The sequence below is a fragment of the Pipistrellus hanaki genome (genome assembly GCF_964339955.1).
Source record: "Pipistrellus hanaki genome assembly, chromosome: 3".
In the NCBI taxonomy this organism is placed as follows: domain Eukaryota; kingdom Metazoa; phylum Chordata; class Mammalia; order Chiroptera; family Vespertilionidae; genus Pipistrellus; species Pipistrellus hanaki.
The window spans coordinates 183055898-183079820 of NC_140505.1; the positions used below are offsets into that span (position 1 = coordinate 183055898).

The 23923-nt window shown below is 51.8% G+C and overlaps 1 protein-coding gene across 3 annotated transcripts; it reads right to left on the reverse strand.

The window, feature by feature from the left end:
- Positions 1 to 9993: 9993 nt before the first annotated feature.
- TXN2 (thioredoxin 2) lies at positions 9994 to 23580 on the reverse strand. Of its 3 annotated transcripts, XM_084877679.1 has the most exons (5): positions 23501 to 23580; positions 22493 to 22755; positions 19517 to 19640; positions 10498 to 10619; positions 9994 to 10025 (listed from the first exon to the last, which is right to left on the reverse strand). In XM_084877679.1, exons 2-4 carry the CDS (start codon positions 22753 to 22755, stop codon positions 10506 to 10508), a joined length of 501 nt encoding a protein of 166 aa, XP_084733805.1. In that variant the 5' UTR covers positions 23501 to 23580; the 3' UTR covers positions 9994 to 10025; positions 10498 to 10505. The 3 variants fall into 3 exon arrangements, with proteins under 3 accessions (XP_084733805.1, XP_084733803.1, XP_084733804.1); XM_084877677.1 differs by having other exon boundaries at positions 9994 to 10619; XM_084877678.1 differs by lacking the exon at positions 23501 to 23580 and adding an exon at positions 23387 to 23482 and having other exon boundaries at positions 9994 to 10619.
- Between the last annotated feature and the right edge of the window lie 343 nt (positions 23581 to 23923).

The window sequence follows — 23923 nt, forward strand, 5'->3', positions numbered from 1 at the left end:
CTCTCCCTTCCACTCTCTCTCTTAAAAACAAACAAACAAACAAACAAAAAAAATCAATGGGAAAACCCTCAGGCAATGATTAACAAAAAAGAAAACATTAAAATCATTCTCTGACTATCCAGAAATAGACACCGTGGGGGCAGGGGTTGGGTAAGGAACAGACGCATCAGAAGGACACTCGCCTGGGGCCAGGGGTTCAGTTCACTTTGACAGACTCCTGGGTCACTCCTGTCCTGAAGGAGAAAGCCAGCCTCACCCCCTAGGGCTTCGGGCCTGGCCAGGGAGCCAATTGTGTGGACACATGGCATCATTCTGGTTGATGGACAGCTGGAGAAGGCAGAGGGGCCTCTGAAGAGCCACCTCCTGACTTAGCCACTCCTCCTCTCCCACTGCTGCAGGCTGCAGGCTCACCGGTTCACGGCCCCCCTTCCCCGCCCCTCCCTGAGCCTGGTTTCCTCTGCAAACCCAGCAGTGGGAACTGGTCTCCCAGGGCTTCCTGCCCTGAGGTTCATGACGCGGGGAGAGCAGAGTTCTGGGAACCGTGGCCTCTGGAGGGGACACATCAGAGGCCAAGCACACCACCCAGGCCTCACGTGCACAAACAGCCTCATCTTCCCAGCGTGCCAGGCTGCGATGACCAGGCTCTCCCCCCTCAACCCCCCCCCTCCCCTGGCCTCTTCCTCTTGGGCTGTTGTCCAGGGACCAGCCTCTCCGCCTGTTCCTGGAGCCCACGAGGCCCCTGCCCGGACGGGGAGGGCTTGGCTGGCCCAGCAGAGCCTGCGTTCTTCCCTGTGCCGGGGAGGAAACTGCTCTGTGGTCTGAGAGCTGCAGGCCTGGCATTGCCTGGCTGTGGCTCCGTGGTCAGGGCCAAGGGCTGAGCAAACACCAGGGCCATGGGCAGCCAGTCCCCACCTCTGGCCACTGAGAGTCACTTCTGGGCCACGTGGGGGGCTCAGCTGGACAATCAAGCGCAGGCCTGGAAGGGCCTTGGCAGGGGGTAGGGAGCCTGGGGGACTAGTTCCTGCCTCTTCCCCTCCTTCAGAAAGAATCTCTCCGCCTCAGCCTCCCAGCGAGCCTCCATCAAGAGCAACCCCCAGGCTGGCACGGGGAGCCCAGAGCCACCTCTCTCTCTTGCTTGCCGGTTGACCTCAAGCCAGGCCCCTGCCGTCTCCAGACTTCCATTTCTCTCCTCATCCAGACTTGGTGCTTTCCCTCCCTTATCTCGGCATCACAGGGACCTGTGGCATGGAATGACTAATAGGGGAAATAACATGGGAACAACAAATATGCCTGTTTCACGGGGAGGGAGGACACACAGTGGCTCAAGGACACAGAGAGGTGCCCAAGGCCATGTGGGAAGTGGCAGAGGTGCTGGGGCCCAGCCAGGTCTTCCTGGTGAGAAGAGAGGGGCCTTTGTCATGGGGGCCCGGGCAGTGGGATAAATGTGTGGACCTGGCACGGAGCCTGGCATGGAACAGCTCCTTGGTACAGTTACACACTTCATTCATTCACTCATTCATTCATCTGTCTTGCAGAGTCCTGTGCCCTTCCTTTGTGCCTGGCCCCAGGGGTAGGGTAGAGACATGAGGAAGAGATGTATAATAATAGGTTGGGCTTGGAAAGGGCTTTGGTCTTAAGAGCTGCATTTTCTCAAGGGGTAGTTAATGTTCCAATCACATTCCAGATACCACCCCAAACCCATAACCATAACCAGATCCTTATATGAGCGGTTGCTTTGGACTCGGGGTGTCAGAAACACAAGAATTTGGGGCCTGGAGCTTTCTAAGGTGGACTGAGGTGGGGAGGTGGGGCAGGTCTGATGACATTCCTGCTGCTCAGCCTCCCCTCGATCCCCCCTCCCCCAAAGTAAACCAGCAGTGGGAGGTGCAGATGCTTGGAGGAAACCCAAACCCAGCTCCATTTTCACTCTTGGGGACACTCCTTCCAGGCTCTCAGCGGCAATAAAATGACCCCTGTTCCCTGGAAATCCCAACCAATAAAACCCAAAGGGAAAAAAAAAAAATCCAAAAGAATAAATAAGCTCTCTGTCCAAATACATTGATTGCAACTTCATTTATAATGGGCAAAAATATTAATGGGAAAATACCTAAATATTGGGAAATGGGGCAAAGGTTAAGGGTGTGACCCTAACTGAGTGATTTCCCCGGACTGGCACATGTGTCAAACACAAGGCCCGCGGGCCAAATCCAGCCCGCCAGGCCTTGCAATGTGGCCCGCAACGCGCTGTCATCACTGCACTCCGCTGTCAGTTTATGACATTGTCAGTTTATGACTGTTCAGTAAACCATTCGGCCCGCGATTTAGGCTGGATTTTAGATTTTGGCCCCTTCTCTGATTGAGTTCGACACCCCTAGATTAGAGGGTGGTTGTGGGGTGCAGGGAGCTGGCCCTATGGGGTGGCAATGAGGCTGTAAGGGAGGGAGTGAGGAGAGCAGGGATCCCAGAGTCAGACTGTCAAGTTTATTGGTACATCCTGCCTCTGCCCCTTCCCACTGAGGCCAAAACTAAAGTCCTCTCAATTTCCTCAACCCAAAACTGGAGCTGACAAGGACCTATCTCCTAGGGCCATGTGAGCCCCGAAGGGGTTAATGTAGAGTGTTTAGAGCAGTGCCTGAAACCTCTGTCAGCCGCCATTATTAAATCTTATGACAGGCTCGTATGGGCTGAGTGTGTCCTTCCCAAAATCCATGTGTTGAAGTCAGATGTGGTCTGTGTTTGAATGTAGGGCCTCCATCCCCTCAGTGGGGCCCAACTTGGCCCCCTGCACCTCAGCCTCCCTCCTTGGACAGATCATATACATGTGTGTAATATATATATAAATCTTTATTGTTCAGATCATTCCTCTTTTTTTAAAAACTGCAATAGAATAGAGAAGGCCATTCATATGCAAAGGCCACTGCTTGGAGCTTGGGTGTGTTTGTAGATTGTGTGGGGCGGAGTCTCAGGGCATCACTAGGCTAGGGCGTGGCAAACAGCAATGGCTGCCAGTGAGTCTTCTCTGCCTCTCTGACCGCATCCCCGAGTCTCACGCCCCAGCACAGCAAAAAATTATTCTTGCGCACAGCTCTGCTAGCAAGCCACCCTCACTTTCTGGGCAGAGAGTCCAGCTTCTCCCCAGACACTGGATTTCAGAGAGATCGGGAGCTTGTCTCTCTTTGGGTTGAAGAAAGCAATGCCCGCCGCCAGCCTGGATCCACCGCCAGCCCATATCGCGCACATGCCCCCAGACCTCAGTTTTTCGGTCCTTGTGCCCTGATCGTTCTTTTCTCTTCTGGTCTAGTTGTAGAACTTCCACTCAGCCAGCTTTCCCATGGTTCTGGGTGATAGACGTTTTGTCTTTTAGTTGTAGTTTTGAAATTGTTGTGCACGGCAGCAGTTTAGGTATGTTTGCCATCGCCACCTCTGGAGGGTGTAGGGAGGGTTAGATGTGGGTGGAGCGTTGGGCAGTGTGGGGCACCATGGGATGGATGCTGGACTGCAGACCAGGGGGAGACAGCTACTTGCCTGTGGTCACTCAGTAAGCCAGCCTAGGGTGGGGAACAGGCTCACCCCCAATTAATAATTAGCATCTGTGTAACACAGGGGTGACCCAGCTCACAAGAGGTGCTCCCATCAGCAGCTGTGTGTGGCGGGCTGGCTTGGAGGGAGGCATGGAGAACAGTGGGCCGACCGGACTCAGGGTGAATTCCAGTGGGCATTCTCCGAGGGTGAGGTCACCACCTCTAACTCCCCGGGGCTGCCTGAGTCACAGGCACCGCTGAGCCAGCTCTGGAGCAGGAGGGGGTGGTGCCGGGCCAGGACACGGAGCCACATGGAAGGCCCTCAGCCTGGCACAAGGACGGGCTCCTCCCCGGTGGGTACTGTGGTCCTTATCTCGGGAAGCCTGGTGTTTCCTGTTTAAGACGTAGCTTAGAGTAGGAGAAAGCGTGGGGAGGGAAAAGCAGGGTGATGGACAGGACTTGAGCCTCTACTAGGCACCTCAAGGCTCCTACCCGCTTTGCCATTTCATCTGCACCGTGACCTCATTTGGTAACGATTGGTATTAACCTGTTTGTAGATGGTGCGATTCAAGTTCAAACTGGTGAAAATCTTGGCCCCGATGGGAAAGCCGGGTAGCTCATGGGTAAGAACACGACGACTGTGGGGTCAAACACAACTGGGTTCTGAACTGAGCTCCAACGCCTGCTAATGCTGGCGACATCAACTCCCTGGGCCTCAGTTTCCCCGTCTGTAAGATGGTGATAATAATAGTCGCTGTCTATTGTGAAATTTCAGTGAGATGACACATAACATGCCTTTGGCCAGTGTTAGCCGTCATCGTCCCCATTTCACTGGCGTGACTACTGAGCTTCAGGATGGCGAGGCTGCTTGCCAAGGTCACACCGCTGGTGGGTGGCAAAGTCAGGCCGTGAACCCAGGTCAGTTCTCCCTGCACACAGCTATGGAGAGCCCTGTGGCGACCCCCCGCTTCCAAAGGCTGTCAGGAGGTGGCTGGAGAGCTGAGGCTGCCTGGAACAGCCAGGGGCCAGGTTTCCGATGGGCCCTGGAAGCCAGCGCCGGGCCTGGGTCAGGGTCAGGTCTCCAGGCAGAAGCCAGACTGCAGAGCTGCCTGGAAGCGTGCTTGTCCCACAGCGTCCTCGTCAGCCACGGCCGTGGCCCCAGCATTGTTCTCTGGACCCTCCCAGCCAGGGACCCGCACACCAGGATTTCCGGAGGCCTGGCCAGAACTACCTTCACTTTCCGGAGAACTTTCCCCGGGTGGCCGAGGTGGGGACTGCTGGGAAGGCCCTGGCGACAGGTCTGTCAACATCCCCTTGACCGAACATGTCGTCCAGGCCCCAGAGATGGCCCACCTCTCTGAAGCCGAGGGAAGGGAAGGCTGCGACTCATTTTCATTTTGGGGCTGGCTGACCTTGGACTGGCCCCAAGTCCTTTCACACACACACACCGTGACTCAGGAGAGAGACTGGAAGGTCCCTGAGCCCCTCAGCTCTGCCATTGGCTCAGGAGTGGTCCGCAGTCCCTTGCTCTGATATCTTGAGCATCAGCTGCTGCTGCTTCTTCTTCTTCTTCTTCTTCTTCTTCTTCTTCTTCTTCTTCTTCTTCCCTTGCTGATATCTTTTTTTTTTTTTTTTTTTTAATAAATTTTTATTGTTCATATTATTACAAGTGTTCCTTTCCCCACCCCTTCCCACCCCACCCTCTGCCCTTTCCCCACTCCCCATTGTCCTCATCCATAGGTGCACAGTTTATGTTCAGTCTCTTCCCACGCCCCCCTCTCCCCTTTTCCCCAAGAATCGTCAGTTCACTCCCCTTCCATACCTCTGATTCTATTATATTCAACAGTTAATATTGTTCATCAGATTTTTTTTTTAATTTCCTTGGTTTTTAGATTCACTTGTTGATAGTTACGTATTTGTTGTTCATAATTTTTATCTTTATTTACTTTCTCTTCTGAAAGAACCCCCTTCAGCAATTCATATAATTCTGGTTTGGTGGTGATGAACTCCTTTAGCTTTTTTTTATTAGTGAAGCTCTTTATCTGACCTTCGATTCTGAGTGATAGCTTTGCTGGGTAGAGTATTTTTGGCTGTAGGTTCTTGCTATTCATCACCTTGAATATTTCTTGCCATTCCCGTCTGGCCTGCATGGTTTCTGTTGAGAAATCAGCTGACAATCGTATAGGTGCTCCTTTATAGGTAACCACCTGCTTAGCTCTTGCTGCTTTTAATATTCTCTCTTTGTCCTTTGCTCTTGGAATCTTAATTATGATTTGTCTTGGTGTGGTCCTCTTTGGATTCCTCTTATTTGGAGTTCTGTGTGCTTCCTGGACTTGTAAGTCCAATTCTTTCCCCAGGTGGGGGAAGTTTTCTGTCACTATTTCTTTCAGTATGTTTTCGATATCTTGCTCTCTCTCATCTTCTGGGACCCCCATGATTCTGATGTTGGATCGTTTGAAATTGTCCCAGAGGTTTCTTACATTATCTTCAATTTTCTGGATTCTCTTGCCTTCTAGCTTCTGCAGAGGAGTGTCTTCTGGCTCTTTATGTTCCAAATCTTTGACTTGATTCTTGCGATCTTCTATTCTGTTTTTAGGACTCTGTAGAATATTTTTTATTTCAGACAATGTATTCTTTATTTCTTGTTGATCCCTTAGCATTTCTTGTTGATCCCTTTTCATATCCTCATAGGTCTCATTTATTTTATCGGCCTTTTCTAGGAGTCTCTTGAAAAACCCTATAAGTGTGGTTTTGAACTCTATATCCAGTCGCTTTTTGTCCTCCATTTCTTTCGTTTGTGATCTGTTTGGTTTAGGCATTTTCGCAGGCAGCTTTCCTGATGGGGGCGGAGTTTCAGGGTGGAGCCTACAGCCTTGGCTTCCGTCAGCCCCGCCCTATGCGACTCCTGAGACTCAGGGTCCTTCAGTACTTGTTGCAAGCGCCTCTGAGAGAAAGGTGCCCTCGATTTTCGCCTGCTACCAAACAGTGTAAGCTCTCCCGCAATGGGCCCGAAACTGGGGTTCAGTTCAGTTGGAAGTGGAGTTGGAGGTGGCGTTCAGAGCAGTCTGGAGCCTGTCTCCTTCCCGCCAGGGCAGTCCTACGGCACAGCCGGCCGGCCCTTCTCTGCGCGCTGTGTGCGCACCTCTGGGACCTCCTCTCGCCGCCCCGGATTCCGCCTTACAGCCCAGCTCCCTCTGGATGAGCCTGGGTCCCCAGGGTCTGGCCTAGAACGGGGGTTCAGAGCAGTTGGGGGCCCAGCACAGTCGGAGTGTTTATCTCCTTCCCGCTAGGGAACGCCCGCCAGGCACTCGGCCTCCCTCCTCTCTGGCTCCGTCCTCTCCGCGCGCCGCGTGTCTCCGTACCTTGGGCTTTTACAGCTCCTCCGCGCTTCCTTCTGGTTTTCTCCTTGCTTCTCGTTGTAGAATTTCCAGTCAGTTGACTTTCCTGTAGTTCTGGGTAATGTCCATTTTATATTTTAGTTGTATTTTATTGAAATTGTTGCGTGCGGCTGCGGCTAGGTGCCTACCCGAGCAGCCATCTTGGATTCTCTCCCTTGCTCTGATATCTTGAGCATCAGCTTCTTCTTCTTCTTCTTCTTCTTCTTCTTCTTCTTCTTCTTCAAATAATTTTAATTCATTCACACCAGATGGCTATGCTGTATTGGTGGTTGTCATTTTTTTATTTTATTTTATATATATATATTTTATTGATTTTTCACAGAGAGGAAGGAGAGGGATAGAGAGCTAGAAACATTGATGAGAGAGAAACATTTACCAGCTGCCTCCTGCACACCCCCTACCAGGGTTGTGCCCTGCAACCAAGGTACATGCCCTTGACTGGAATCGAACCCGGGACCTTCCAGTCCGCAGGCCGACGCTCTATCCACTGAGCCAAACCAGTTTCGGCAGCTGATGCTGGTCACTCTCCCGTCTCCGCATGTTTAGAAGGAACTCATGGTGGTGCCCACCAGTCCTTTGTCCAAATGCTTCTGAGAACGGCTAGCGCTCTCAGATGATGGGCATTCCTAGTTAAAGCGGGTCTCAGCCATCCACTGTCATCCCGCTGCGCTCGGCTGCTCCTCTGTGGAGTGGGGAGAACTGCCTGACAGGGGTGGGTGTGATGGAGGTGATAGCAGAGAACACCAGTGAGGGAGCCAGCTCAGCAAACTCAAGCTCCCGTCCCCACCTCCTACCCCCCAGCCAACTGGATAGACCGGCATCAGGAGAATAAATACCCAGAAGCCGCACCCTGGACGGCCAGTGGCTGGGGGAGCCTGTGGCTGCGACCCCTTTTCCTGGGCTCAGCAGGGGTCTGTGCTTCAGAGCGTAGGAGGCTGGTGCCCATGCCCCCCCAGCAGGACCACCAGGCCCTGCAGCTGCATTAACCCCTATGCCACAGGCCCAGGAGCCGAGGGGCACCCACAGGGCAGCAGTGGGGCAATGCCGCAGAGCCAGCAATACCTGGTGAGTTCAGCACCATGGAATGAGTCAAAGGGGATGGCCCTGAGGAGCCTGTGCCACGGGCAGCCTCACGGGCAGCGGTTGCCAACCTGGGAGGCTATGGCCACCAGCTCACCTTTTAAGGAGAGGGAGCCGAGGCCCTGCCAGACCTCTGCCAGGCCTTCTCCACACCCACCCAGGGCAGAGGCCAGACCCCCCGCTGGGCTCACACCTGGCATAGTCACTTTTTATTTTTAGGCACTGTCACTTTTTAGATGTGACCTTGGGCAAGTGAACTTCTCCAAACCAGTTTCTTCACCTGTGATACAGAAATGCTTGCCTCACAAGAGAGGAATTAAGTGAGGTCATGCGTGTGGAAACCGCTTGGCAAAGGGCACCTTTTAAGGAGTGGCAGTGGGTATAGTAGAAAGGGCCCGGGGTGGGAGTCGGGGTGCCTCGGCTCTGGGCTCTGGCCCTGCCCCTTCCTCCCGGGTGTCTTTGAAAGCTTGGCAGCAGTGCCTCTTCCACAAAAAGAGCTGTCACTACCTGCCTCAGCAGCCGGTTGTGGGATTAAGATCTCACAAACACTACACGTTATAAGCGGATAGGGGAGGGGCAGCGGCCTGGCCTTGAGCCCCAGCCCAGGTACCTGTGGGCCTCACGGTCTTCAGTCATCACGCTCTGGCCGGCTCTCCTGTGTAAAAGGGAACAAGGGGATGATCACCTTGTGGGGCTGCTGGGGCTGAGGTGCTTAGACCAGGAAGTGCTCGCCCTCATGGCACATGGCTTTCTCCACCATCGCCAGTTGCTGGTCTATTTGGCCTCCACGGCCTTTTGAGCTCCCAGGCCTGCCGTCTTCCTGAGGCCACGGGCCCTACACCCCATTTAAAAAATATACATACATTTTATTGATTTTTTACACAGAGGGAGAGGGACAGTTAGAAACATCGATGAGAAACACTGACCAGGTGCCTCCTGCACTCCCCCCACTGGGGATGTGCCCACAACCCAGGTACATGCCCTTGGCCGGAATCAAACCTGGGACCCTTCAGTAGGCAGGCCAACGCTCTACCCACTGAGCCAAACCAGTGGGGGTCCCACATCCCACCTTTGAGGCCACCTCCCAAGGCAGCCTCTGGGCGACCCCTTAAAGACCGGAGTAACTCAGGGAGCTCCGATGAGACACACAAGCCACTGAGAAGTGTGCACACGGCACCCAGGACCTAGGGGGAGGGTGCCAGCATACCCTGCTGTCCAGCACCCATGGCTCCTGGGAATCTGGCACCCATCTGGGCAACCCAGCCATGGGGCAGCTCACACTCAGGAAGGACATGGAGGCAGGCCCCTTGGCTGGCAGTCTGGTCTGCCTGGCCCTCCTCTGTGGGCCTCAGGGATCTGGGAACAAACGGAGCCCAGCCCCAAGGCTGAGGGGTTCCCGCAGGACGGACAGCAGGCGGGCTCCCTCAGGGGCCATGTGCCCATCAGTAGCGAAGGAGGCCCCAGAGGATCAAGGGACCAGTTGTAACAGCCCAGGCTTCAGAGGCAACTATGTGTCTGGATCTGTGGACCATGAGCCTGTGTGCTCATCTGTGTAACAGGGCCAGTGACCACCCTGTTGTCTTGTGTGTGAAGGTACCCCTAGAAAGTGGCCATCACTGACCAGTGTTGGTAGGGAGAGGGCTGATCAAGGGCAAGTGGGTGGTGGGAAGTCAGAGACAGGGAGAGCAGCCCGGCCTGGGAAAGGGTCTCACACACTCCCAGAGCCGCAGGTGGAAGCCGGCGACAGTGCAAACCTCCATTTTATTGGTCTCGTTTGTTCACAGCAGAGCCTCCTGCTCAGAGAGCCAAAGGGCCGGCTGCTGGTGAGGGAGGGTGGAGTCTGAGTCTGCAGACTCCCTGAGCCCAGTGTGTTCACTGCCCTTGCGCCTGGCAGGAAAGCAGGGAGGTGGCCCGGGGTGGGGGTTGGGGGGGAGTGGTGGTGGCTACAGAGTCATTTAGTATGGGGCCCAGGGTCTGTTCTTCACAGCAGGAGGTAGAAGGATCACATAAAGTTCTTTATTACAGACCTACAAAAAATGAGAGAATTATATATTACTCTCACTTGTTTGGGTTTCTTTTTACAAAACAGCAGGAAAGAAAAATGCAGGAGGCAGATGGGCCAGGCACTGGGGTTAGGACCAGAAGGGCCCGGGAGATGAGGACAAGCTGTTACTGGGGATAGGAACATGGCAAGCTGGTTCAGGCTCTCTCTCCAAGCACCTTGGGAAAGCCGTGACAGCCCTAGAGGGAGCAGACACCGAGAGTGTGGGCGACCGCTGTCCCCAGGTCAGCAGCAGCACCATTCCCCTGGCGGCCGCCCTGGCAGTCAGCCGGGCTGGAAGCACTGGAGGATCCGTGCTTGGAGGCCTGGCCTCCAAACAGGGGCCCTCAGGGCCAGACAGAAGGGAGGGGGCGGGGAGGGGCCTGCACAGGATGAGTTCTATCAGGGTCCTCCCAGGACCCCGGGGCCCCGGCGGACAAGAGCATCAGGGTTCTTTCCTGCTTGTCAGGCAATCAGCTTCTTCATGAAAGCCTCCAGCTGATCCTCATCCATGATGCCCACAAACTTGTCCACCACGTCCCCGTTCTTGATGGCCAGCACGGTGGGCACAGCTGACACCTAGACAGAGGGGACAAGGGAAGCCGAGTCATTCGAAGGTGACATGAACTCTCCAGTCGCCATCCCCAGGCCTCTGTGGGGAAGGCTGGTGGCTCCTGCAGGGCAGTGACAGCCCAAAGCCCTGGGCCGGCCCCTTTCCTTGGTGCAGGGAACTGCAGGGCTGAAGGTCCCCCCGGAGAAACTTTTCCGTTGTGGGCTCCCAGAAGTACCCTTCCTCCCCCAACCGCATGCCTGACTCACTGGCCCAGTGGTTTGGCTGGAATGACAGGAGATTAAAATAACCCTTGCAGCTGCAGGCCCGGCTGGGGCGGGGCAGAGCTGAGGGGCTAAGGGAACTCTCCCGGGGGCAGCCTGGGAGAGGGGAGACCAGCAGATGGAGTCTGAATCTGGCTTCTCGGCTCACTGGCTGAGGGTGTGGCCAGGTCACACTCCTTCAGAGCTCAGGGTCCTCTTCCATCAAACAGGGGTTGTGGTATCTAGTTGTCGGTGTGGGTTAGGGACTAAAGGTTCACATACAGAGCTCAGTGGTTAGGGACTTGGGCTCTGAAGCCGGCTGAGCCCATCACGGGCCACTCAGGGCAAGCCACTTTGTCACTCTTATGTATCAGTGTTATCATCAGCAAACCGGAGGTATTAATAGGACTCATATTCGAGGCTGTGGGGGCTGAATCAAGTAATGCACACAGATTCTCAGAGCAGCGCCCCGCACCTGGCAGGGCTGCCAGCAGTGTTAGAACCTGGCACAGTGCCTGGTACACAGTGGGCACTCAGCATGGTGGCTGCCTAGGGGCAGGTCAGGAAAGCCTAACCCAGGGCCCCATGGCAACTACTTTAGCTCAACGCCAAGATGGTTAAAAGGGTCCAGAAAGTCCCCAACTGGTGCTGGACAGTGTGGGAAGAGGGCTCAGCAATATATGGTCTGGCGTTTATTTATTTCGGGGGTCGGAGGCAGCATTCTTGGCCTGTGAAGCGTCCTCTCAAGCTCCCTCAGGGGACCTGCATGGATGACATGGTATGTAAATAAGGCCCGTGGAGCTCTGTAACACGATTTGCTGACAATAACACTGAGCATTTTCTATTCCCTGGGCTCTCTTCTCTGCCTGCCACTGGTGGCCACTTGGAAAAAAATATATAAACACAAGATAAACACTGACTTATCTTACACAAAGCTAACTGCAGCCGTGATTTAGACAAACATATCAGGTCTTCACTTACCCCGGGTGCTGTCCTGCCCATGAGTCACCCTTAGGATTTACAATGTTCAGCGGTACGCATGTCAGTTACAAAGAACACAGGCCACTCACAGACTTCATGGGGCAGGCCCTGAACCCTCTCCCAGTGGCCTTCGGGGACAATGCAGCAGGGAAGATGGACAGTCCCTGTCTTTGTTAGTGTCTCCAGGGCCCTTTAAGACCAGCCTGGGGCTGATGTGGGTGGCATGTGTGGGCAGACCACACACGTCACTGGTTCCTGTCCTTGTCACTCTTAACTCTGGCCTGGGTGATGGCATGAAGTGTAAGGGTCCAGCACGTGGCCTGCGCCCTGTCTCCAGACGTGGGCAGGGCCCAGAAAGCTTGCTCCAGGAAGCACCAGGAGACATCCAGGCACATGGTCGGATGGTAAGATTCCGGGGCTGGTGCTTTGTTCTTTTGCACCCTCTAGTGGTCTGTGAAGGCAGCGTCCTCAACTCTGGCAACTTTTCAAGCACTAACTTATTTAACTTGGCCTTGCTGGATCCCACCCTGTCCTCTCTCCTTTTTTTAATTATCAATATTTCTTTCTGGCTGGCCATGGCTTTGTCCTCTGTTTCTTAACAGAAACAAAAGCTGCATGTCATTGCATGTGAAGTGACTGAATTGTTTTTACGTGTCCTCTAAGCAGGAACTGAAGTGGACCGGTTTTCCTCAAGAACTCCAGATAAGTCCTGTCATGATAGCACACAAGTGTAGCCACACATGTGCTCGCACATACAGATCGTGCAGCCGTTGGGTGTACAGCATGCATGTCATGACTGTATTTGCATGACAACCAAGGTCTGTCACTGCTGATCAAGGGTGTTCTTTGAAGTTTAAGCTTACACACGTATGCACACCCAGAGCCACGGGCATGCCAGAGCCCGGGTTTTCGGAACACTGCAGGGGTACCGGGGCTGTGACTGGGCTCCCCTCACCCCCAAGGAGGATATGGCTCAGCTGATCCTGAGTTTGGCTCACAAATCAGGAGGGGCTGGTGCCTATAAACACGGCCTTAGGGAAGTGCACAGGTCCTGGGCACATCCTCCTGGAGCTTAGGGCCCTGCCAAGCCGTCTCCCCCAGTTTCTTCCAACTATTAAGGACCTACCACGGGACTGGCACAGTGGTAGGTTTTTTAAATTTTTAAAAATATTTTGTTGATTTTTTTCACAGAGAGGAAAGAAAAGGGATAGAGCCAGAAACATCGATGAAAGAGAAACATCGATCAGCTGCCTCCTGCACACTCCCCACTGGGTATGTGCCCGCAACCAAGGTACATGCCCTTGACCGGAATCAAACCCGGGACCCTTCAGTCCGCAGGCCGATGCTCTATTCACTGAACCAAACCATTTAGGGCCACAGTGCTAGGTTTTGTAAGGGACTGGCGACCTCCTCCTAGCTAACTGTAGAACTAACGCAAAGGGAGAGATCACTGACACCCTGGCTGCCACATAGTAGGCACTTGTGTGTGCTATCTCATAAATTCTTGCCTCAAGGTGGGGTCATTTTCAAGATGAGAAGACTGAGGCACACAGATTGAGTGACAAGGAATAGAGCCATGAAGCAGTGATCAAATTACCCGGTATCTTGGCCCAAGAACGAGAAATTGGAGGTAAACACCAAGTCCCCGCAGGCTAGGAAGCACAAGCAGAGAAGTGCTAAGAGGAAGCCAGGCTTCAAACGAGAAACACCAAGTGCTTTGTAAAAGCTTTTAAATGCAGGAGGATTCTTGGAAAACTACTATTGAAAAAATCAAATCCAACTCCATGACCTTGTGGAAAAGGCCACACCATGGAGACCGTAGAAAGGTCAGCGGTTGCCAGGGGTTCACGGGGAGGAAGGAAGACAAGGGGAGCACAGGGGATTTTAGGGTGGGGAAACTGTTCTGTATGATCCTATAATTGTGGACACGTGTCATTGAAATTTTTTCCAAACCACCAGGAGGGAACCCTCTCATTGACAGGTTGACAGGTGAGAAAGGCCTTTGCAAGCCCATGGCCAGCCCAGGGCTTTAGAAATTTTTTTCCTAAAATATATTTTTATTGATTTCAGAGAGGAAGGGAGAGGAAGAGGAAAGACAGAAACATCAATGTGAGAGAGAATGAGAGAACCATTGATCGGCTGCCTCCTGCATGCCCCGCCCCCCCCCCCCCCCCCCCCCAAGGAATTGAACTGTGGCCACATCAGCCAGGAATTTTGCTCCTTGACACTTGGTACCAGATTCCCAGTGGCATCGCCGGGAAACTTATTAAAGATGCAGAATCTTGGGCCCTACCTGGATCTACTGAATCAGTCTGCTTTTCAACATCCAGGTCATATTCATGTTTGAGAAGCAGTGATTTAGAAGACGTTCAAAACAGGGGATATGGTAATGATTGAAGTATACAGTACATTCCAGCTACGAACTGTCTATGAAGTTATATGGAACATGGAAAAGAAAACTAACAAAAACCCCCAACAAGGGACCCTAAAAGTTGGCAGTGGCTGTTTGGATGGTAAGATTACAGGTGACTTTCCCCTTTAGAGTTACTTGGCTGTTTTTCTGATGCTTTTTGAAGAGCACTCTTCCTTTGTGCCCAGGGGTAGGGTAGAGACATGAGGGATGCTCAAGGAAGAGGTGTAGTAGGTTGGGCTTGGAAAGGGCTTTGGTCTTAAGAGCTGCATTTTCTCAAGGTGTAGTTCATGTTCCAATCACGTTCCAGGGACAACCCCAAACCCATAACCATAACCAGATCCTTATATGAGCGGTTGCTTTGGACTCGGGGTGTCAGAAACACAAGAATTTGGGGCCTGGAGCTTTCTAAGGCAGAGGTGGACTGAGGTGGGGAGGTGGGGCAGGTCTGATGACATTCCTGCTGCTCAGCCTCCCCTCAATCCCCCCTCCCCCAAAGTAAACCAGCAGTGGGAGGTGAAGATTGGAAAATAAAAGGGTAAAATGCCAAGGATGAGGTCAGAAGCAGAACCCAGAGGAAAACATAAAGGCTCGAAGACCCACACCTGGATCCACAACTTCCCCGTGGCTGGGAGATCTGGGATACCCAGCATTCTGCGGGAACCAGGAGCTGGGAGAGCAAGAGCGCTTCCTGCCCCACGCCAGGGCAGCAGAGTCTGGGCGAGGGGGCTGCCACAGAACACCAAGACCCAAGGCCCTGCGTGACTTTTCTCTCCATCTTCTTTGGAAGACAGTGAAATTCTAGGATGAACAGCTGACTGTACATAAAAAGTGGGATGTGAGCCCAGCTGGTGTGGCTCAGTAGATGAGCGTCAACCCAAGAACCAAGAGGTCGCTGGCTCAATTCCTGGTCAGGGCACAAGACCAGGTTGGGGCTCGATCCCCAGTAGGGAGCGTGCAGTACACCCATGTTTCTCTTTCTCTCTTTCTGTTTAAAATATCTTTATTTTTTAAAGAGAGGAAGGGAGAGAGATAGAAAGTTAGAAACAAGGATAGGAGAGAAAACATCGGTCAGCTGCCTCCTACACACCTCCTACTGGGGATGTGCCCTCAACCAAAGTACATGCCCTTGACTGGAATTGAACCTGGGACTCTTCAGTCCACAGGCTGACGCTCTATCCACTGAGCCAAACCAGTTAGGGCTATGATGTTTCTTTCATTGATGTTTCTCTCCCTCCCCCTTCCCCTCTCTCTAAAAATCAATAAAAACATTAAAAAAAAAAAGTGCGATGTGAGGGAAGGGTATTTGTGAGAGGAAAGAGACCCGTGAGGGTGTGCTGGGCATGGGGGCTGTTAGGCGGGCTCGGGAACAGGCGCCTAATTCCATGCATATAATTGTAAGCAGTTCCTCCAACACGTTATCCAACATTTGGAAAAGCACTCAGGCCTTGGAGGAAGCTATCCCCGGAGGTACTACAGATTTCTTAGCTGACACATCTTCCTCAGGCTCTCTGCCAAAGGAGCAGGTGTGAAGGAAGGAAGGAAGGAAGGAAGGAAGGAAGGAAGGAAGGAAGGAAGGAAGGGCTGCGGAGGGTCAGGAAGCATCCCTGTTGGAGCTTCCTAAGCCTGCAGTGACATCTGCCCAGGGCGTGGCAAAACAAAGAGGATGGGCTCAGGTGGCTGGGCCCAGCAGCCTTGGGGTCTTTCTGCAGGACCCACACATACTATCTGGACAGTGAGAGGAGAGAGATCTTACAAGAGTGTGTTTCCCCCCCACACACCCCTTTCTAGGCTTAACACAGGACCTCGGTGCGCAGCCCTACATCACAAGACCCCTGGAATGCAGGTGGGGTGGCCTGGGAACTGGACTGGGGTACTCTTCTTCTCTTCTGCACTAGTCACCACGTTCCTGGCACAGGGTGTGTCTGCTGAGGTTCCACTGGCAGAGGCTGAAGCTGTGGTGCCCGGCAGTGCCAGAGGGAGCGTAAGACGTTAAGCCTGCCCATCACCCCGGGGATGCCCAGGAGCTCCAGCCCTAAGCTCACACCAGAAGGCCACAGCCTCCTCTCCCAGCTGCCGTGGGCCTCCGGGGGATGGATGGACAACAAGGGAAAGCTAGGGGCACCTAAAAGGTCAGGCAATGCTCCTTTGACTGAGTGATCAGTGGGAGAGCTTTTGAAAAATACAATAACTCACCCCCCCACCCAAGCTCTTGTAAGCAGCTGCCCCAGTGCCGTGGTGTTCTAAGTAAAAAGCTAGGAAAATTCCGGGACAGCAGAATAGGGAAATTAAGGCAGCACTTACCTCCACTTGTAAATCCTATTTTCCCTAAACCAAGGACACTTGAGAGTACAGTGGTGCCTCGAATAACGAACGCCTCGCACAGCGAACTTTGGACAGGTTTTTCATGAAACCATCGGCCAAAAAGCAGAAAATGGATGAAGATGTGCAAGATTCGGTAGACTCTACTTAGTCTGTTTTAAAATTAAAAAAATGTGTTTTTTTTTTTAAAAAAAATTATGTTTTTAGATGTATCTAAATAAAAATATGTCATCTTAGCATATTTTTTTTTATGTCATCTTAGCATATTTTATGCTACAGAACGAATTATTTTTTTAAACATGTATTGTTATGGGAAAACGCTTTTCACATAACGAACTTTTTGCATAACAAGCTTGCTCCTGGAACGAATTAAGTTCGTTGTGTGAGGCACCACTGTAGATGCTTTTGCCTGACTAGTGTAGGTCGGTGGTTAAGCATTGATCTATGAGCCAGGAGGTTTGTTTGATTCCTGGTCAGGGCACATGCCCGGGTTGCAGGCTCCATCCCCAGTGTGGGGTGTGCAGGAAGCAGCTGATCAATGATTCTCTCTCATCATTGATGTTTCTATCTCTCTCCCCCTCTCCCTCTCTGAAATATATATATATATATATATATATATATAGAGAGAGAGAGAGAGAGAGAGAGAGAGAGAGAGAGAGAGAGAGAGAGAGAATAAGGTTTACACTTCTTCCCAACCAGAGAGTAAATAGCTTAAATCACCCTACACAGGGATACAGATAACAGAAATCCGATTAAGTGCCATTTGCCAACCACACCCAAGGACAGACAAATTAAGAGGAAAAAAAATCTCACTTTTGGTAATCAGCATAAAGCTGGTAAACATTCTATTGACCTGCCCCTAAGAACTCCCCTAAACACCCAGACTTTAAAACCTGTGAAAAGGAAGGTCCCAGGGCACTCTCCCTCCAGGGAGCACACCCGTGCCATTCCCCTCTGCCTCAGGCACATGACCTCTGGCCTCTACGGGACCCATGAGACTGGCAATCAGAAGAGCAATGGTCCCTGTTTCCATGTCCTTAATGTGCTTGTGTTGTGGTCAGTAAACTCTTTTTTTTTTTTTTTTTTTAAATATATTTTATGATTTTTTACAGAGAGGAAGAGAGGGATAGAGAGTTAGAAACATCCATGAGAGAGAATCATCAATCAGCTGCCTCCTGCACACCCCCTACTGGGGATGTGCCCGCAACCAAGGTACATGCCCGTGACCGGAATCGAACCTGGGACCTTTCAGTCTGCAGGCTGATGCTCTATCCACTGAGCCAAACCGGTTTCGGCGTCAGTAAACTCTTGCTTACTTTTCTACACTTTCTCTCTCTCTCTCTCTCTTTTTTTTTTTAAATATATTTTATTGATTTTTTTACAGAGAGGAAGAGAGAGGGATAGAGAGTTAGAAACATCAATGAGAGAGAATCATCTATCAGCTGCCTCCTGCACCCCTACTGGGAATGTGCCCGCAACCAAAGTATATGCCCTTGACTGGAATCAAACAAGGGAACTTTCAGTCCGCAGACCAACGCTCTATCCACTGAGCCAAACTGGTTTCAGCTACACTTTGTCTCTTGATAGAAATCTTTCCCTCAAGAAGAGAGCTGAGGGCTCCTCTCTCCCAGGTAACAGAGGGTCTGTTAATAACACCTGCAGCAGTCATTAATGGCTTAGCCTGCCCAGCATCGGTTTCCTTTGCCTCTGGCCAGGGCAGGCAGATTTTCCTCAGGTGATTTCTCAGTCCCAGCTCAACAGGCCCCACCCTCCACCACACTTCCTGCTACAGGACAGGCTGGAGGAGCGCATCTTGGCCAGAACTTCCAAATTCTGAGAAGGAGGCCCCCTCTTTCAGTCACTTGTTATCTGAAGGAAGGATAGGAGCTGAATCATTCCAGCCAGATCCAGGTGTTTCCAGAGAAACAGAGAGATCTGTTTGGTATTTTAAGCAAGCTCTGCTGCAGGCACACAGGCCCTGCTATTCGGTGAGACCTGACCTCAGGGCCTTTGCATTTAATGTCGGTTCGGTCCAGACTGCTCTTCAACAGTGGCAAGATTCACCCCCTACTCCCTCCAGGCCTTAGATAAGGACTTCTCCCTGAGACCTTCCCTAGCCCACCTTTTAAAAAAGAAAACCCTCCCCAGCCTCAGGCTCAGCACTCTCACCCTCTCCCTGATTTATTTTTCTCAATAGCATTTATCATCTAAGATAGGGATCAGAGAACTACTGGCCATAGGCAAACTCAGACCACTTCCTGTTCTTTTAAACAAAGTTTTATTTACACATAACCACACCTATTCGTTTATATACTGTCTTTGGCCCCTTCAGTGCTACAATGACAGTTGAGTATTTACAACCGAGACCAATGCCCTACGAGTCCACAAATATGTACCATCTGGTCCCTTAGAGAAAGTTTGCTAACCCTAGCCGAAACCGGTTTGGCTCAGTGGATAGAGCGTCGGCCTGCAGACTGAAGGGTCCCGGGTTCGATTCCGGTCAAGGGCATGTACCTTGGTTGTGGGCACATCCCCAGTAGGGGGTGTGCAAGAGGCAACTGATTGATGATTCTCTCTCATCAATGTTTCTGACTCTCTATCCCTCTCTCTTCCTCTCTGTGAAAAATCAATAAAATATATATTAAAAAAAAAAAAAAAAAAAAAAAAAGAAAGTTTGCTAACCCTAACTTCAAAGGAATGCATTAATGTCCCGAAATGCAGAGGACCGCCTGGTCGTGCATTCTGCTTTCTACAGGTGGTAAGAGACACGTGGCTCAGAGGTTCAATGGAGTCACGTTTGCAAAGTGCTCTGAATTGCTGAGAGCTCTAGGAAAACCAAGACACCTCCCCTGGGTGGTCTCCAAGACATCCATCTCCTGCACCAGCTATCCCCTGACCCCAAGCATCCCCCAAACCAACTGCCCCGCGGCAATCCCCTGCCCATCCATACCTCATACTCTATGGCGAGGTCTGTGTGGTCGTCAATGTCCACCTTGGCCATCACCACCTTCCCATGCTGCTTGGCCACCACCTTCTCTAACCGTGGCCCCAGGATCTTGCAGGGACCACACCACCTGGGAAGGGGAGAAAGGAAGCACCCCGTCACAAAAGCACTCACCAAGTGATCGATGGGCTCCCCAAAACATGCCCTTGACCCTCATCCTTCTGAGGGACCTTTTGCCTTTATACCTCTGTTTATAGTGTTTGAATATTAACCTGTCATGCTGCTATGCCAAATGGCAATGCCAAGAGACTCTGTAACCGGGCCTCATCCTAAGACTCTTATAAAGGTTTTTTCACTTACTTCGACAGAGCGAAAAGAAATGTATTGTCGCCGAAACCCGTTTGGCTCAGTGGATAGAGTGTCGGCCTGCGGACTGAAAGGTCCCGGGTTTGATTCCGGTCAAGGGCATGTACCTTGGTTGCGGGCACATCCCCAGTAGGGGGTGTGCAAGAGGCAGCTGATCAATGATTCTCTCTCGATGTTTCTAACTCTCTATCCCTCTCTGTAAAACATCAATAAAATATATTAAAAAAGAAAAAAGAAATGTACTGTCATATGGAAAAACACAGGATTTGAGGTTAAAAGGTTTGGGTTCAGAGAGAGGCTCCTCACCAGCCAGCTGATCGTTCTGGGGCCCGGTTTCCTCATCTGAAAAAGAGACCACTCTCAGGGCTGCTTTGAGAAATCAGCGAAGGCAACACGGGTGAACATGCTTTGTAAGCTGTAGGATTACACTGAAGGCTTCATTGACTCAGAACTAAAAGGAGGGGAACCAATGGCTGGGCGGTGACTACAACATGTCAGTCACTGTGCCAGGACCTTCTCAGCTTTCCCTACAGAACCCTCCACCCTGCAAAGGGAAAGAAAACTGAGACAAGGAGGCCCATGCAAATTAAGAAACTCATGCGAGGTCACAGCTGGTAAGAAGCACAGCGGAGACTGCAACGCAAGGTTGTTTTCAAAGTATCTTCTTCTAGCCCCAGGCTGCGCTGTGATCCCCAGGCCCCGTGTGAGTGGCTATGGCTGCAGTGAACACCGTGCTTCCAGGTGGTGAGCTTTCAAGAACAGGCTGTCATCCCTGGGTATGTGGCACTAAGGACAGTGCCTGGCACTGAGACTGAATGAACAAACTCACACCCTGCTTCTTGCCAATAAGAAAATGAAGAGGCTGAAACCAGTTTGGCTCAGTGGATAGAGCACTGGTCTGTGGACTGAAGGGTCCCAGGTTTGATTCCGGTCAAGGGCATGTACATTGGTTGTGGGCACATCCTGGTGGGGGGGGTGCAGGAGGCAGCTGGTCTGTTTTTCTCTCATCTATGTCTTTAGCCCTTTATCCCTCTCATTTCCTCTCTGTAAAAAAATCAATAAAATATATTTTAAAAAAAGAAAGAAAATGAAGTGTCACCCCACTTACTATTCATTTCACACTGATTTTTAGAGTGGAAGGGAAAGAGGGAGGGAGAGATCTGTTGCCTTCTGCATGTGCGCCAATGGGGGGAGGGGGGGGGGCGTGCCAAACCTGCAACCCAGGTATGTCACCTTGATTGGGAATCAAACCTGAGACCCTCTGGTGCAAGGGCCAACACTCTAACCACAGAGGCATACCAGCCAGACTATCATTCATTTTGGAAGTCCTCTCCGGAGTGCTCCCTATACCAGGAGGGCAGAATAGCTCTGCCGTCCACGAATCCCTGGCTGTTCACTCCTATTTTATTTTCAGCCTTTAAAACCCTTTCCATTCAGAGATTTCAACACCTAAAAGCCCAGTCTGCACGACCTTGTCTCCTGTGACAAGTGAAGAAAGGGAAGTATAAGGGCATCAAATGGCCTTCCCCGGGTGACATGGTGAGTCAGAGAAAACAGGAAAAAAAAGCAAAAGAATCCCAGAGATTTGTGCAGAAAGCCTCCCAACTTGTAACTCCAGTTACACTGGCTCCTTCTAGAACAACTCACCGTCCAGTTTTTTGTTTTTCTTTTGTAGCCAGGCCCCAAAAGTCTAGAAGTGAAGGCCATAGGCACTAAAACATACAGAAGCCGAAACCGGTTTGGCTCAGTAGATAGAGCATCAGCCTTTGGACTGAAGGGTCCCAGGTTCGATTCCGGTCAAGGTCATGTACCTTGGTTGCGGGCACATCCCCAGTAGTGGGTGTGCAGGAGGCAGCTGATCGATGTTTCTCTCTCATTGATCTTTCTAACTCTCTATCCCTCTACCTGCCTCTCTGTAAAAAAATCAATAAAATATATTAAAAAATAAAATAAAACATACTGAAAAGAAACTCCTGCCCATTCCCCGCACGCGTGGGCACCAGGTGGCGGTACTGAAAACTTTTAGCTATCCCTTCCCAGTTTGGGTGGCAAAGTGTTAAAAAATAAACTTAGTTTCAGGCCCAGGAAGGACCTGGTATACACCAAAAGCCAGATGATGCTCTAGTTATTCTTCCCGCTTTGGTCCAAGCTGAACATGGCTCTGAGCCATCTGGGCTGTGAATACAGAACACAAGTGGTTCCCAGCACCAATCACAGTTAGCTCTCAATACTGTTTACTGGCCCTGGGCGGTTTGGCTTAGTGGATAGTGTTGGTCTGTGGACTGGAGGGTCCCTGGTTTGCCGGGTTTGGTCGGGTCAAAGGAACGTGCCTGGGTCACGGGCTCAATCCCCACTAGGGGTGTGCAGGAAACAGCCAATCCATGATTCTCATCAATGATGTTTCTATCCCTCTCTCTTTCTCCCTTCCTCTTGGAAATCAATAAAATAAAATAATAAAAATAAAATAAAAGACTGTTTACTGGTCTGTCCCCTAGCAGACTACATGCAATCTCTGAGAGCAGGGATTGAGTCTTCCCAGTATTTGTAGCAGAAGCATCAAACATGGTACTGAGACACAACTGACACTCAAAATTATCTAAATACCCCAGGACTCACTGTGCATGAAAATCCACAACCACTGGTGTCTCACTGTTGACAACTCGGTCTTGAAAGTCGGGTCCGTCCTGGATGTTAAAGGTTGTTGAACAGACTCTGGTGGTGTGTAACAGCCGGGCTTGGCTGGGTGTTACTGCCAGGTCACCAGGACTGTGTTGTGGGGTCTGCAGAGCCCTGGAGATGAGGGGTGCCCACCGACTTTGAGGGGGTTTCCTGGAGATGGCGGAGGCCAGGAACCTCCTCAGGAGAAGTCGCTGAGCCATCTGTGAGGGGAAAAGGCAGGAAGAGTTGTGGCAAGAGAACCAGCGAAAGGTATTTGGGCGGACTGGGGGGCTCGAGATTCAGGGCTGGAAGCAAAATGCCAGGAATTATATAAGCTATCTGGAGTGGAGGAGAGTGAAGAATGAGAATCAAAGGGAAGAATGAATGGCAAACCGGGAAAGGATAATTGGGCTGACAACCAGAAAGAAATCAGGACATTGCTGTTATTACAACAGAAGAATGGGAGGGGGGAAAACAATACTGCTAAGAGCCAAGTGCCTTAGATACATTATATGTCCTCCCAGATCAACTTTTAAGAAAGTTTTTACATACAGGATGGCCGGTATTTAGGGATAAGGAAGCCCAGGCTCAGTTGTGGCACGCCCAAAGTAACCCAACCATTCTTACATAAGAGTCAACATTGGAGCCCTAGGCCGCCTGCAAATTCCTTACGCTGCCAATTCCTTTTAGTGTTTTAGTGGGAAAATAAGGGGAAAGGGAGGTTGTAAACAAACCAGGTAAGAGGAACCACAACTCATGGAGGAACGAAAAGGTACAGAAACAGGAGTGTGGGGGAGTAACTAAAAAAGAAGGGACGCATGTGTGGAGGGAACTGGGGAAATCCGACTCCACCAGGAACTCGGGATCCTCCGAAGGCAAGTCCTCCCGCCCTGGCCTCCTCCCGGACTCCGCCCGCAGCGTGCCCGGCCGTGACACCACCTCCGGCCATCCACATGGGCTCCTTACCTCCCTGCAGCGCGAGATGCACAGCCCGGCCCTCCCGCCTGTCAAGGGCACTTCTGCCGTCACTTCCTGAGAGGCGGGCCTTTTGTCGTCACTTCCGGGGACGGGCCACAGGGGCAGGACTCAGCGCAGCTGGAGGGTGTGGCTCGGATTTCGGCCAATGGGAATGGCGGGAAAAGTGAAAGCTAAAGGGGCGGAGCCTCCTGTAGGGACCGGAAAGAAAGAGCTCTGGAGAGTGGGGAAGAGACCGGAAAAGGAAGGGCGGGCCCTAGGGGAGGGTCCGGAAAGGCGGTGGCTCTCGGGGGAGGGACCGGAAGAGGCGGGCGGGCCCAGGAGGAGGGTCCGGAAGAGGAGGTGGAGGGAGGCGGGAACGCGAGGGAGGTACTATTGGGAGGGGGAGGGAGGAAGGGAGGTGTGATTCTGGAG

Coding starts and splice junctions, on each gene's coding strand:
- TXN2 (XM_084877679.1), bottom strand. CDS start 22,755: ATGGCTCAGCGACTTCTCCTGAGGAGGTTCCTGGCCTCCGCCATCTCC. Junction 19,641..22,492: donor GTTGTGGATTTTCATGCACA/GTGAGTCCTGGG, acceptor TCCCCTTCCCAG/GTGGTGTGGTCCCTGCAAGA. Junction 10,620..19,516: donor ACCTCGCCATAGAGTATGAG/GTATGGATGGGC, acceptor CCCTCTGTCTAG/GTGTCAGCTGTGCCCACCGT.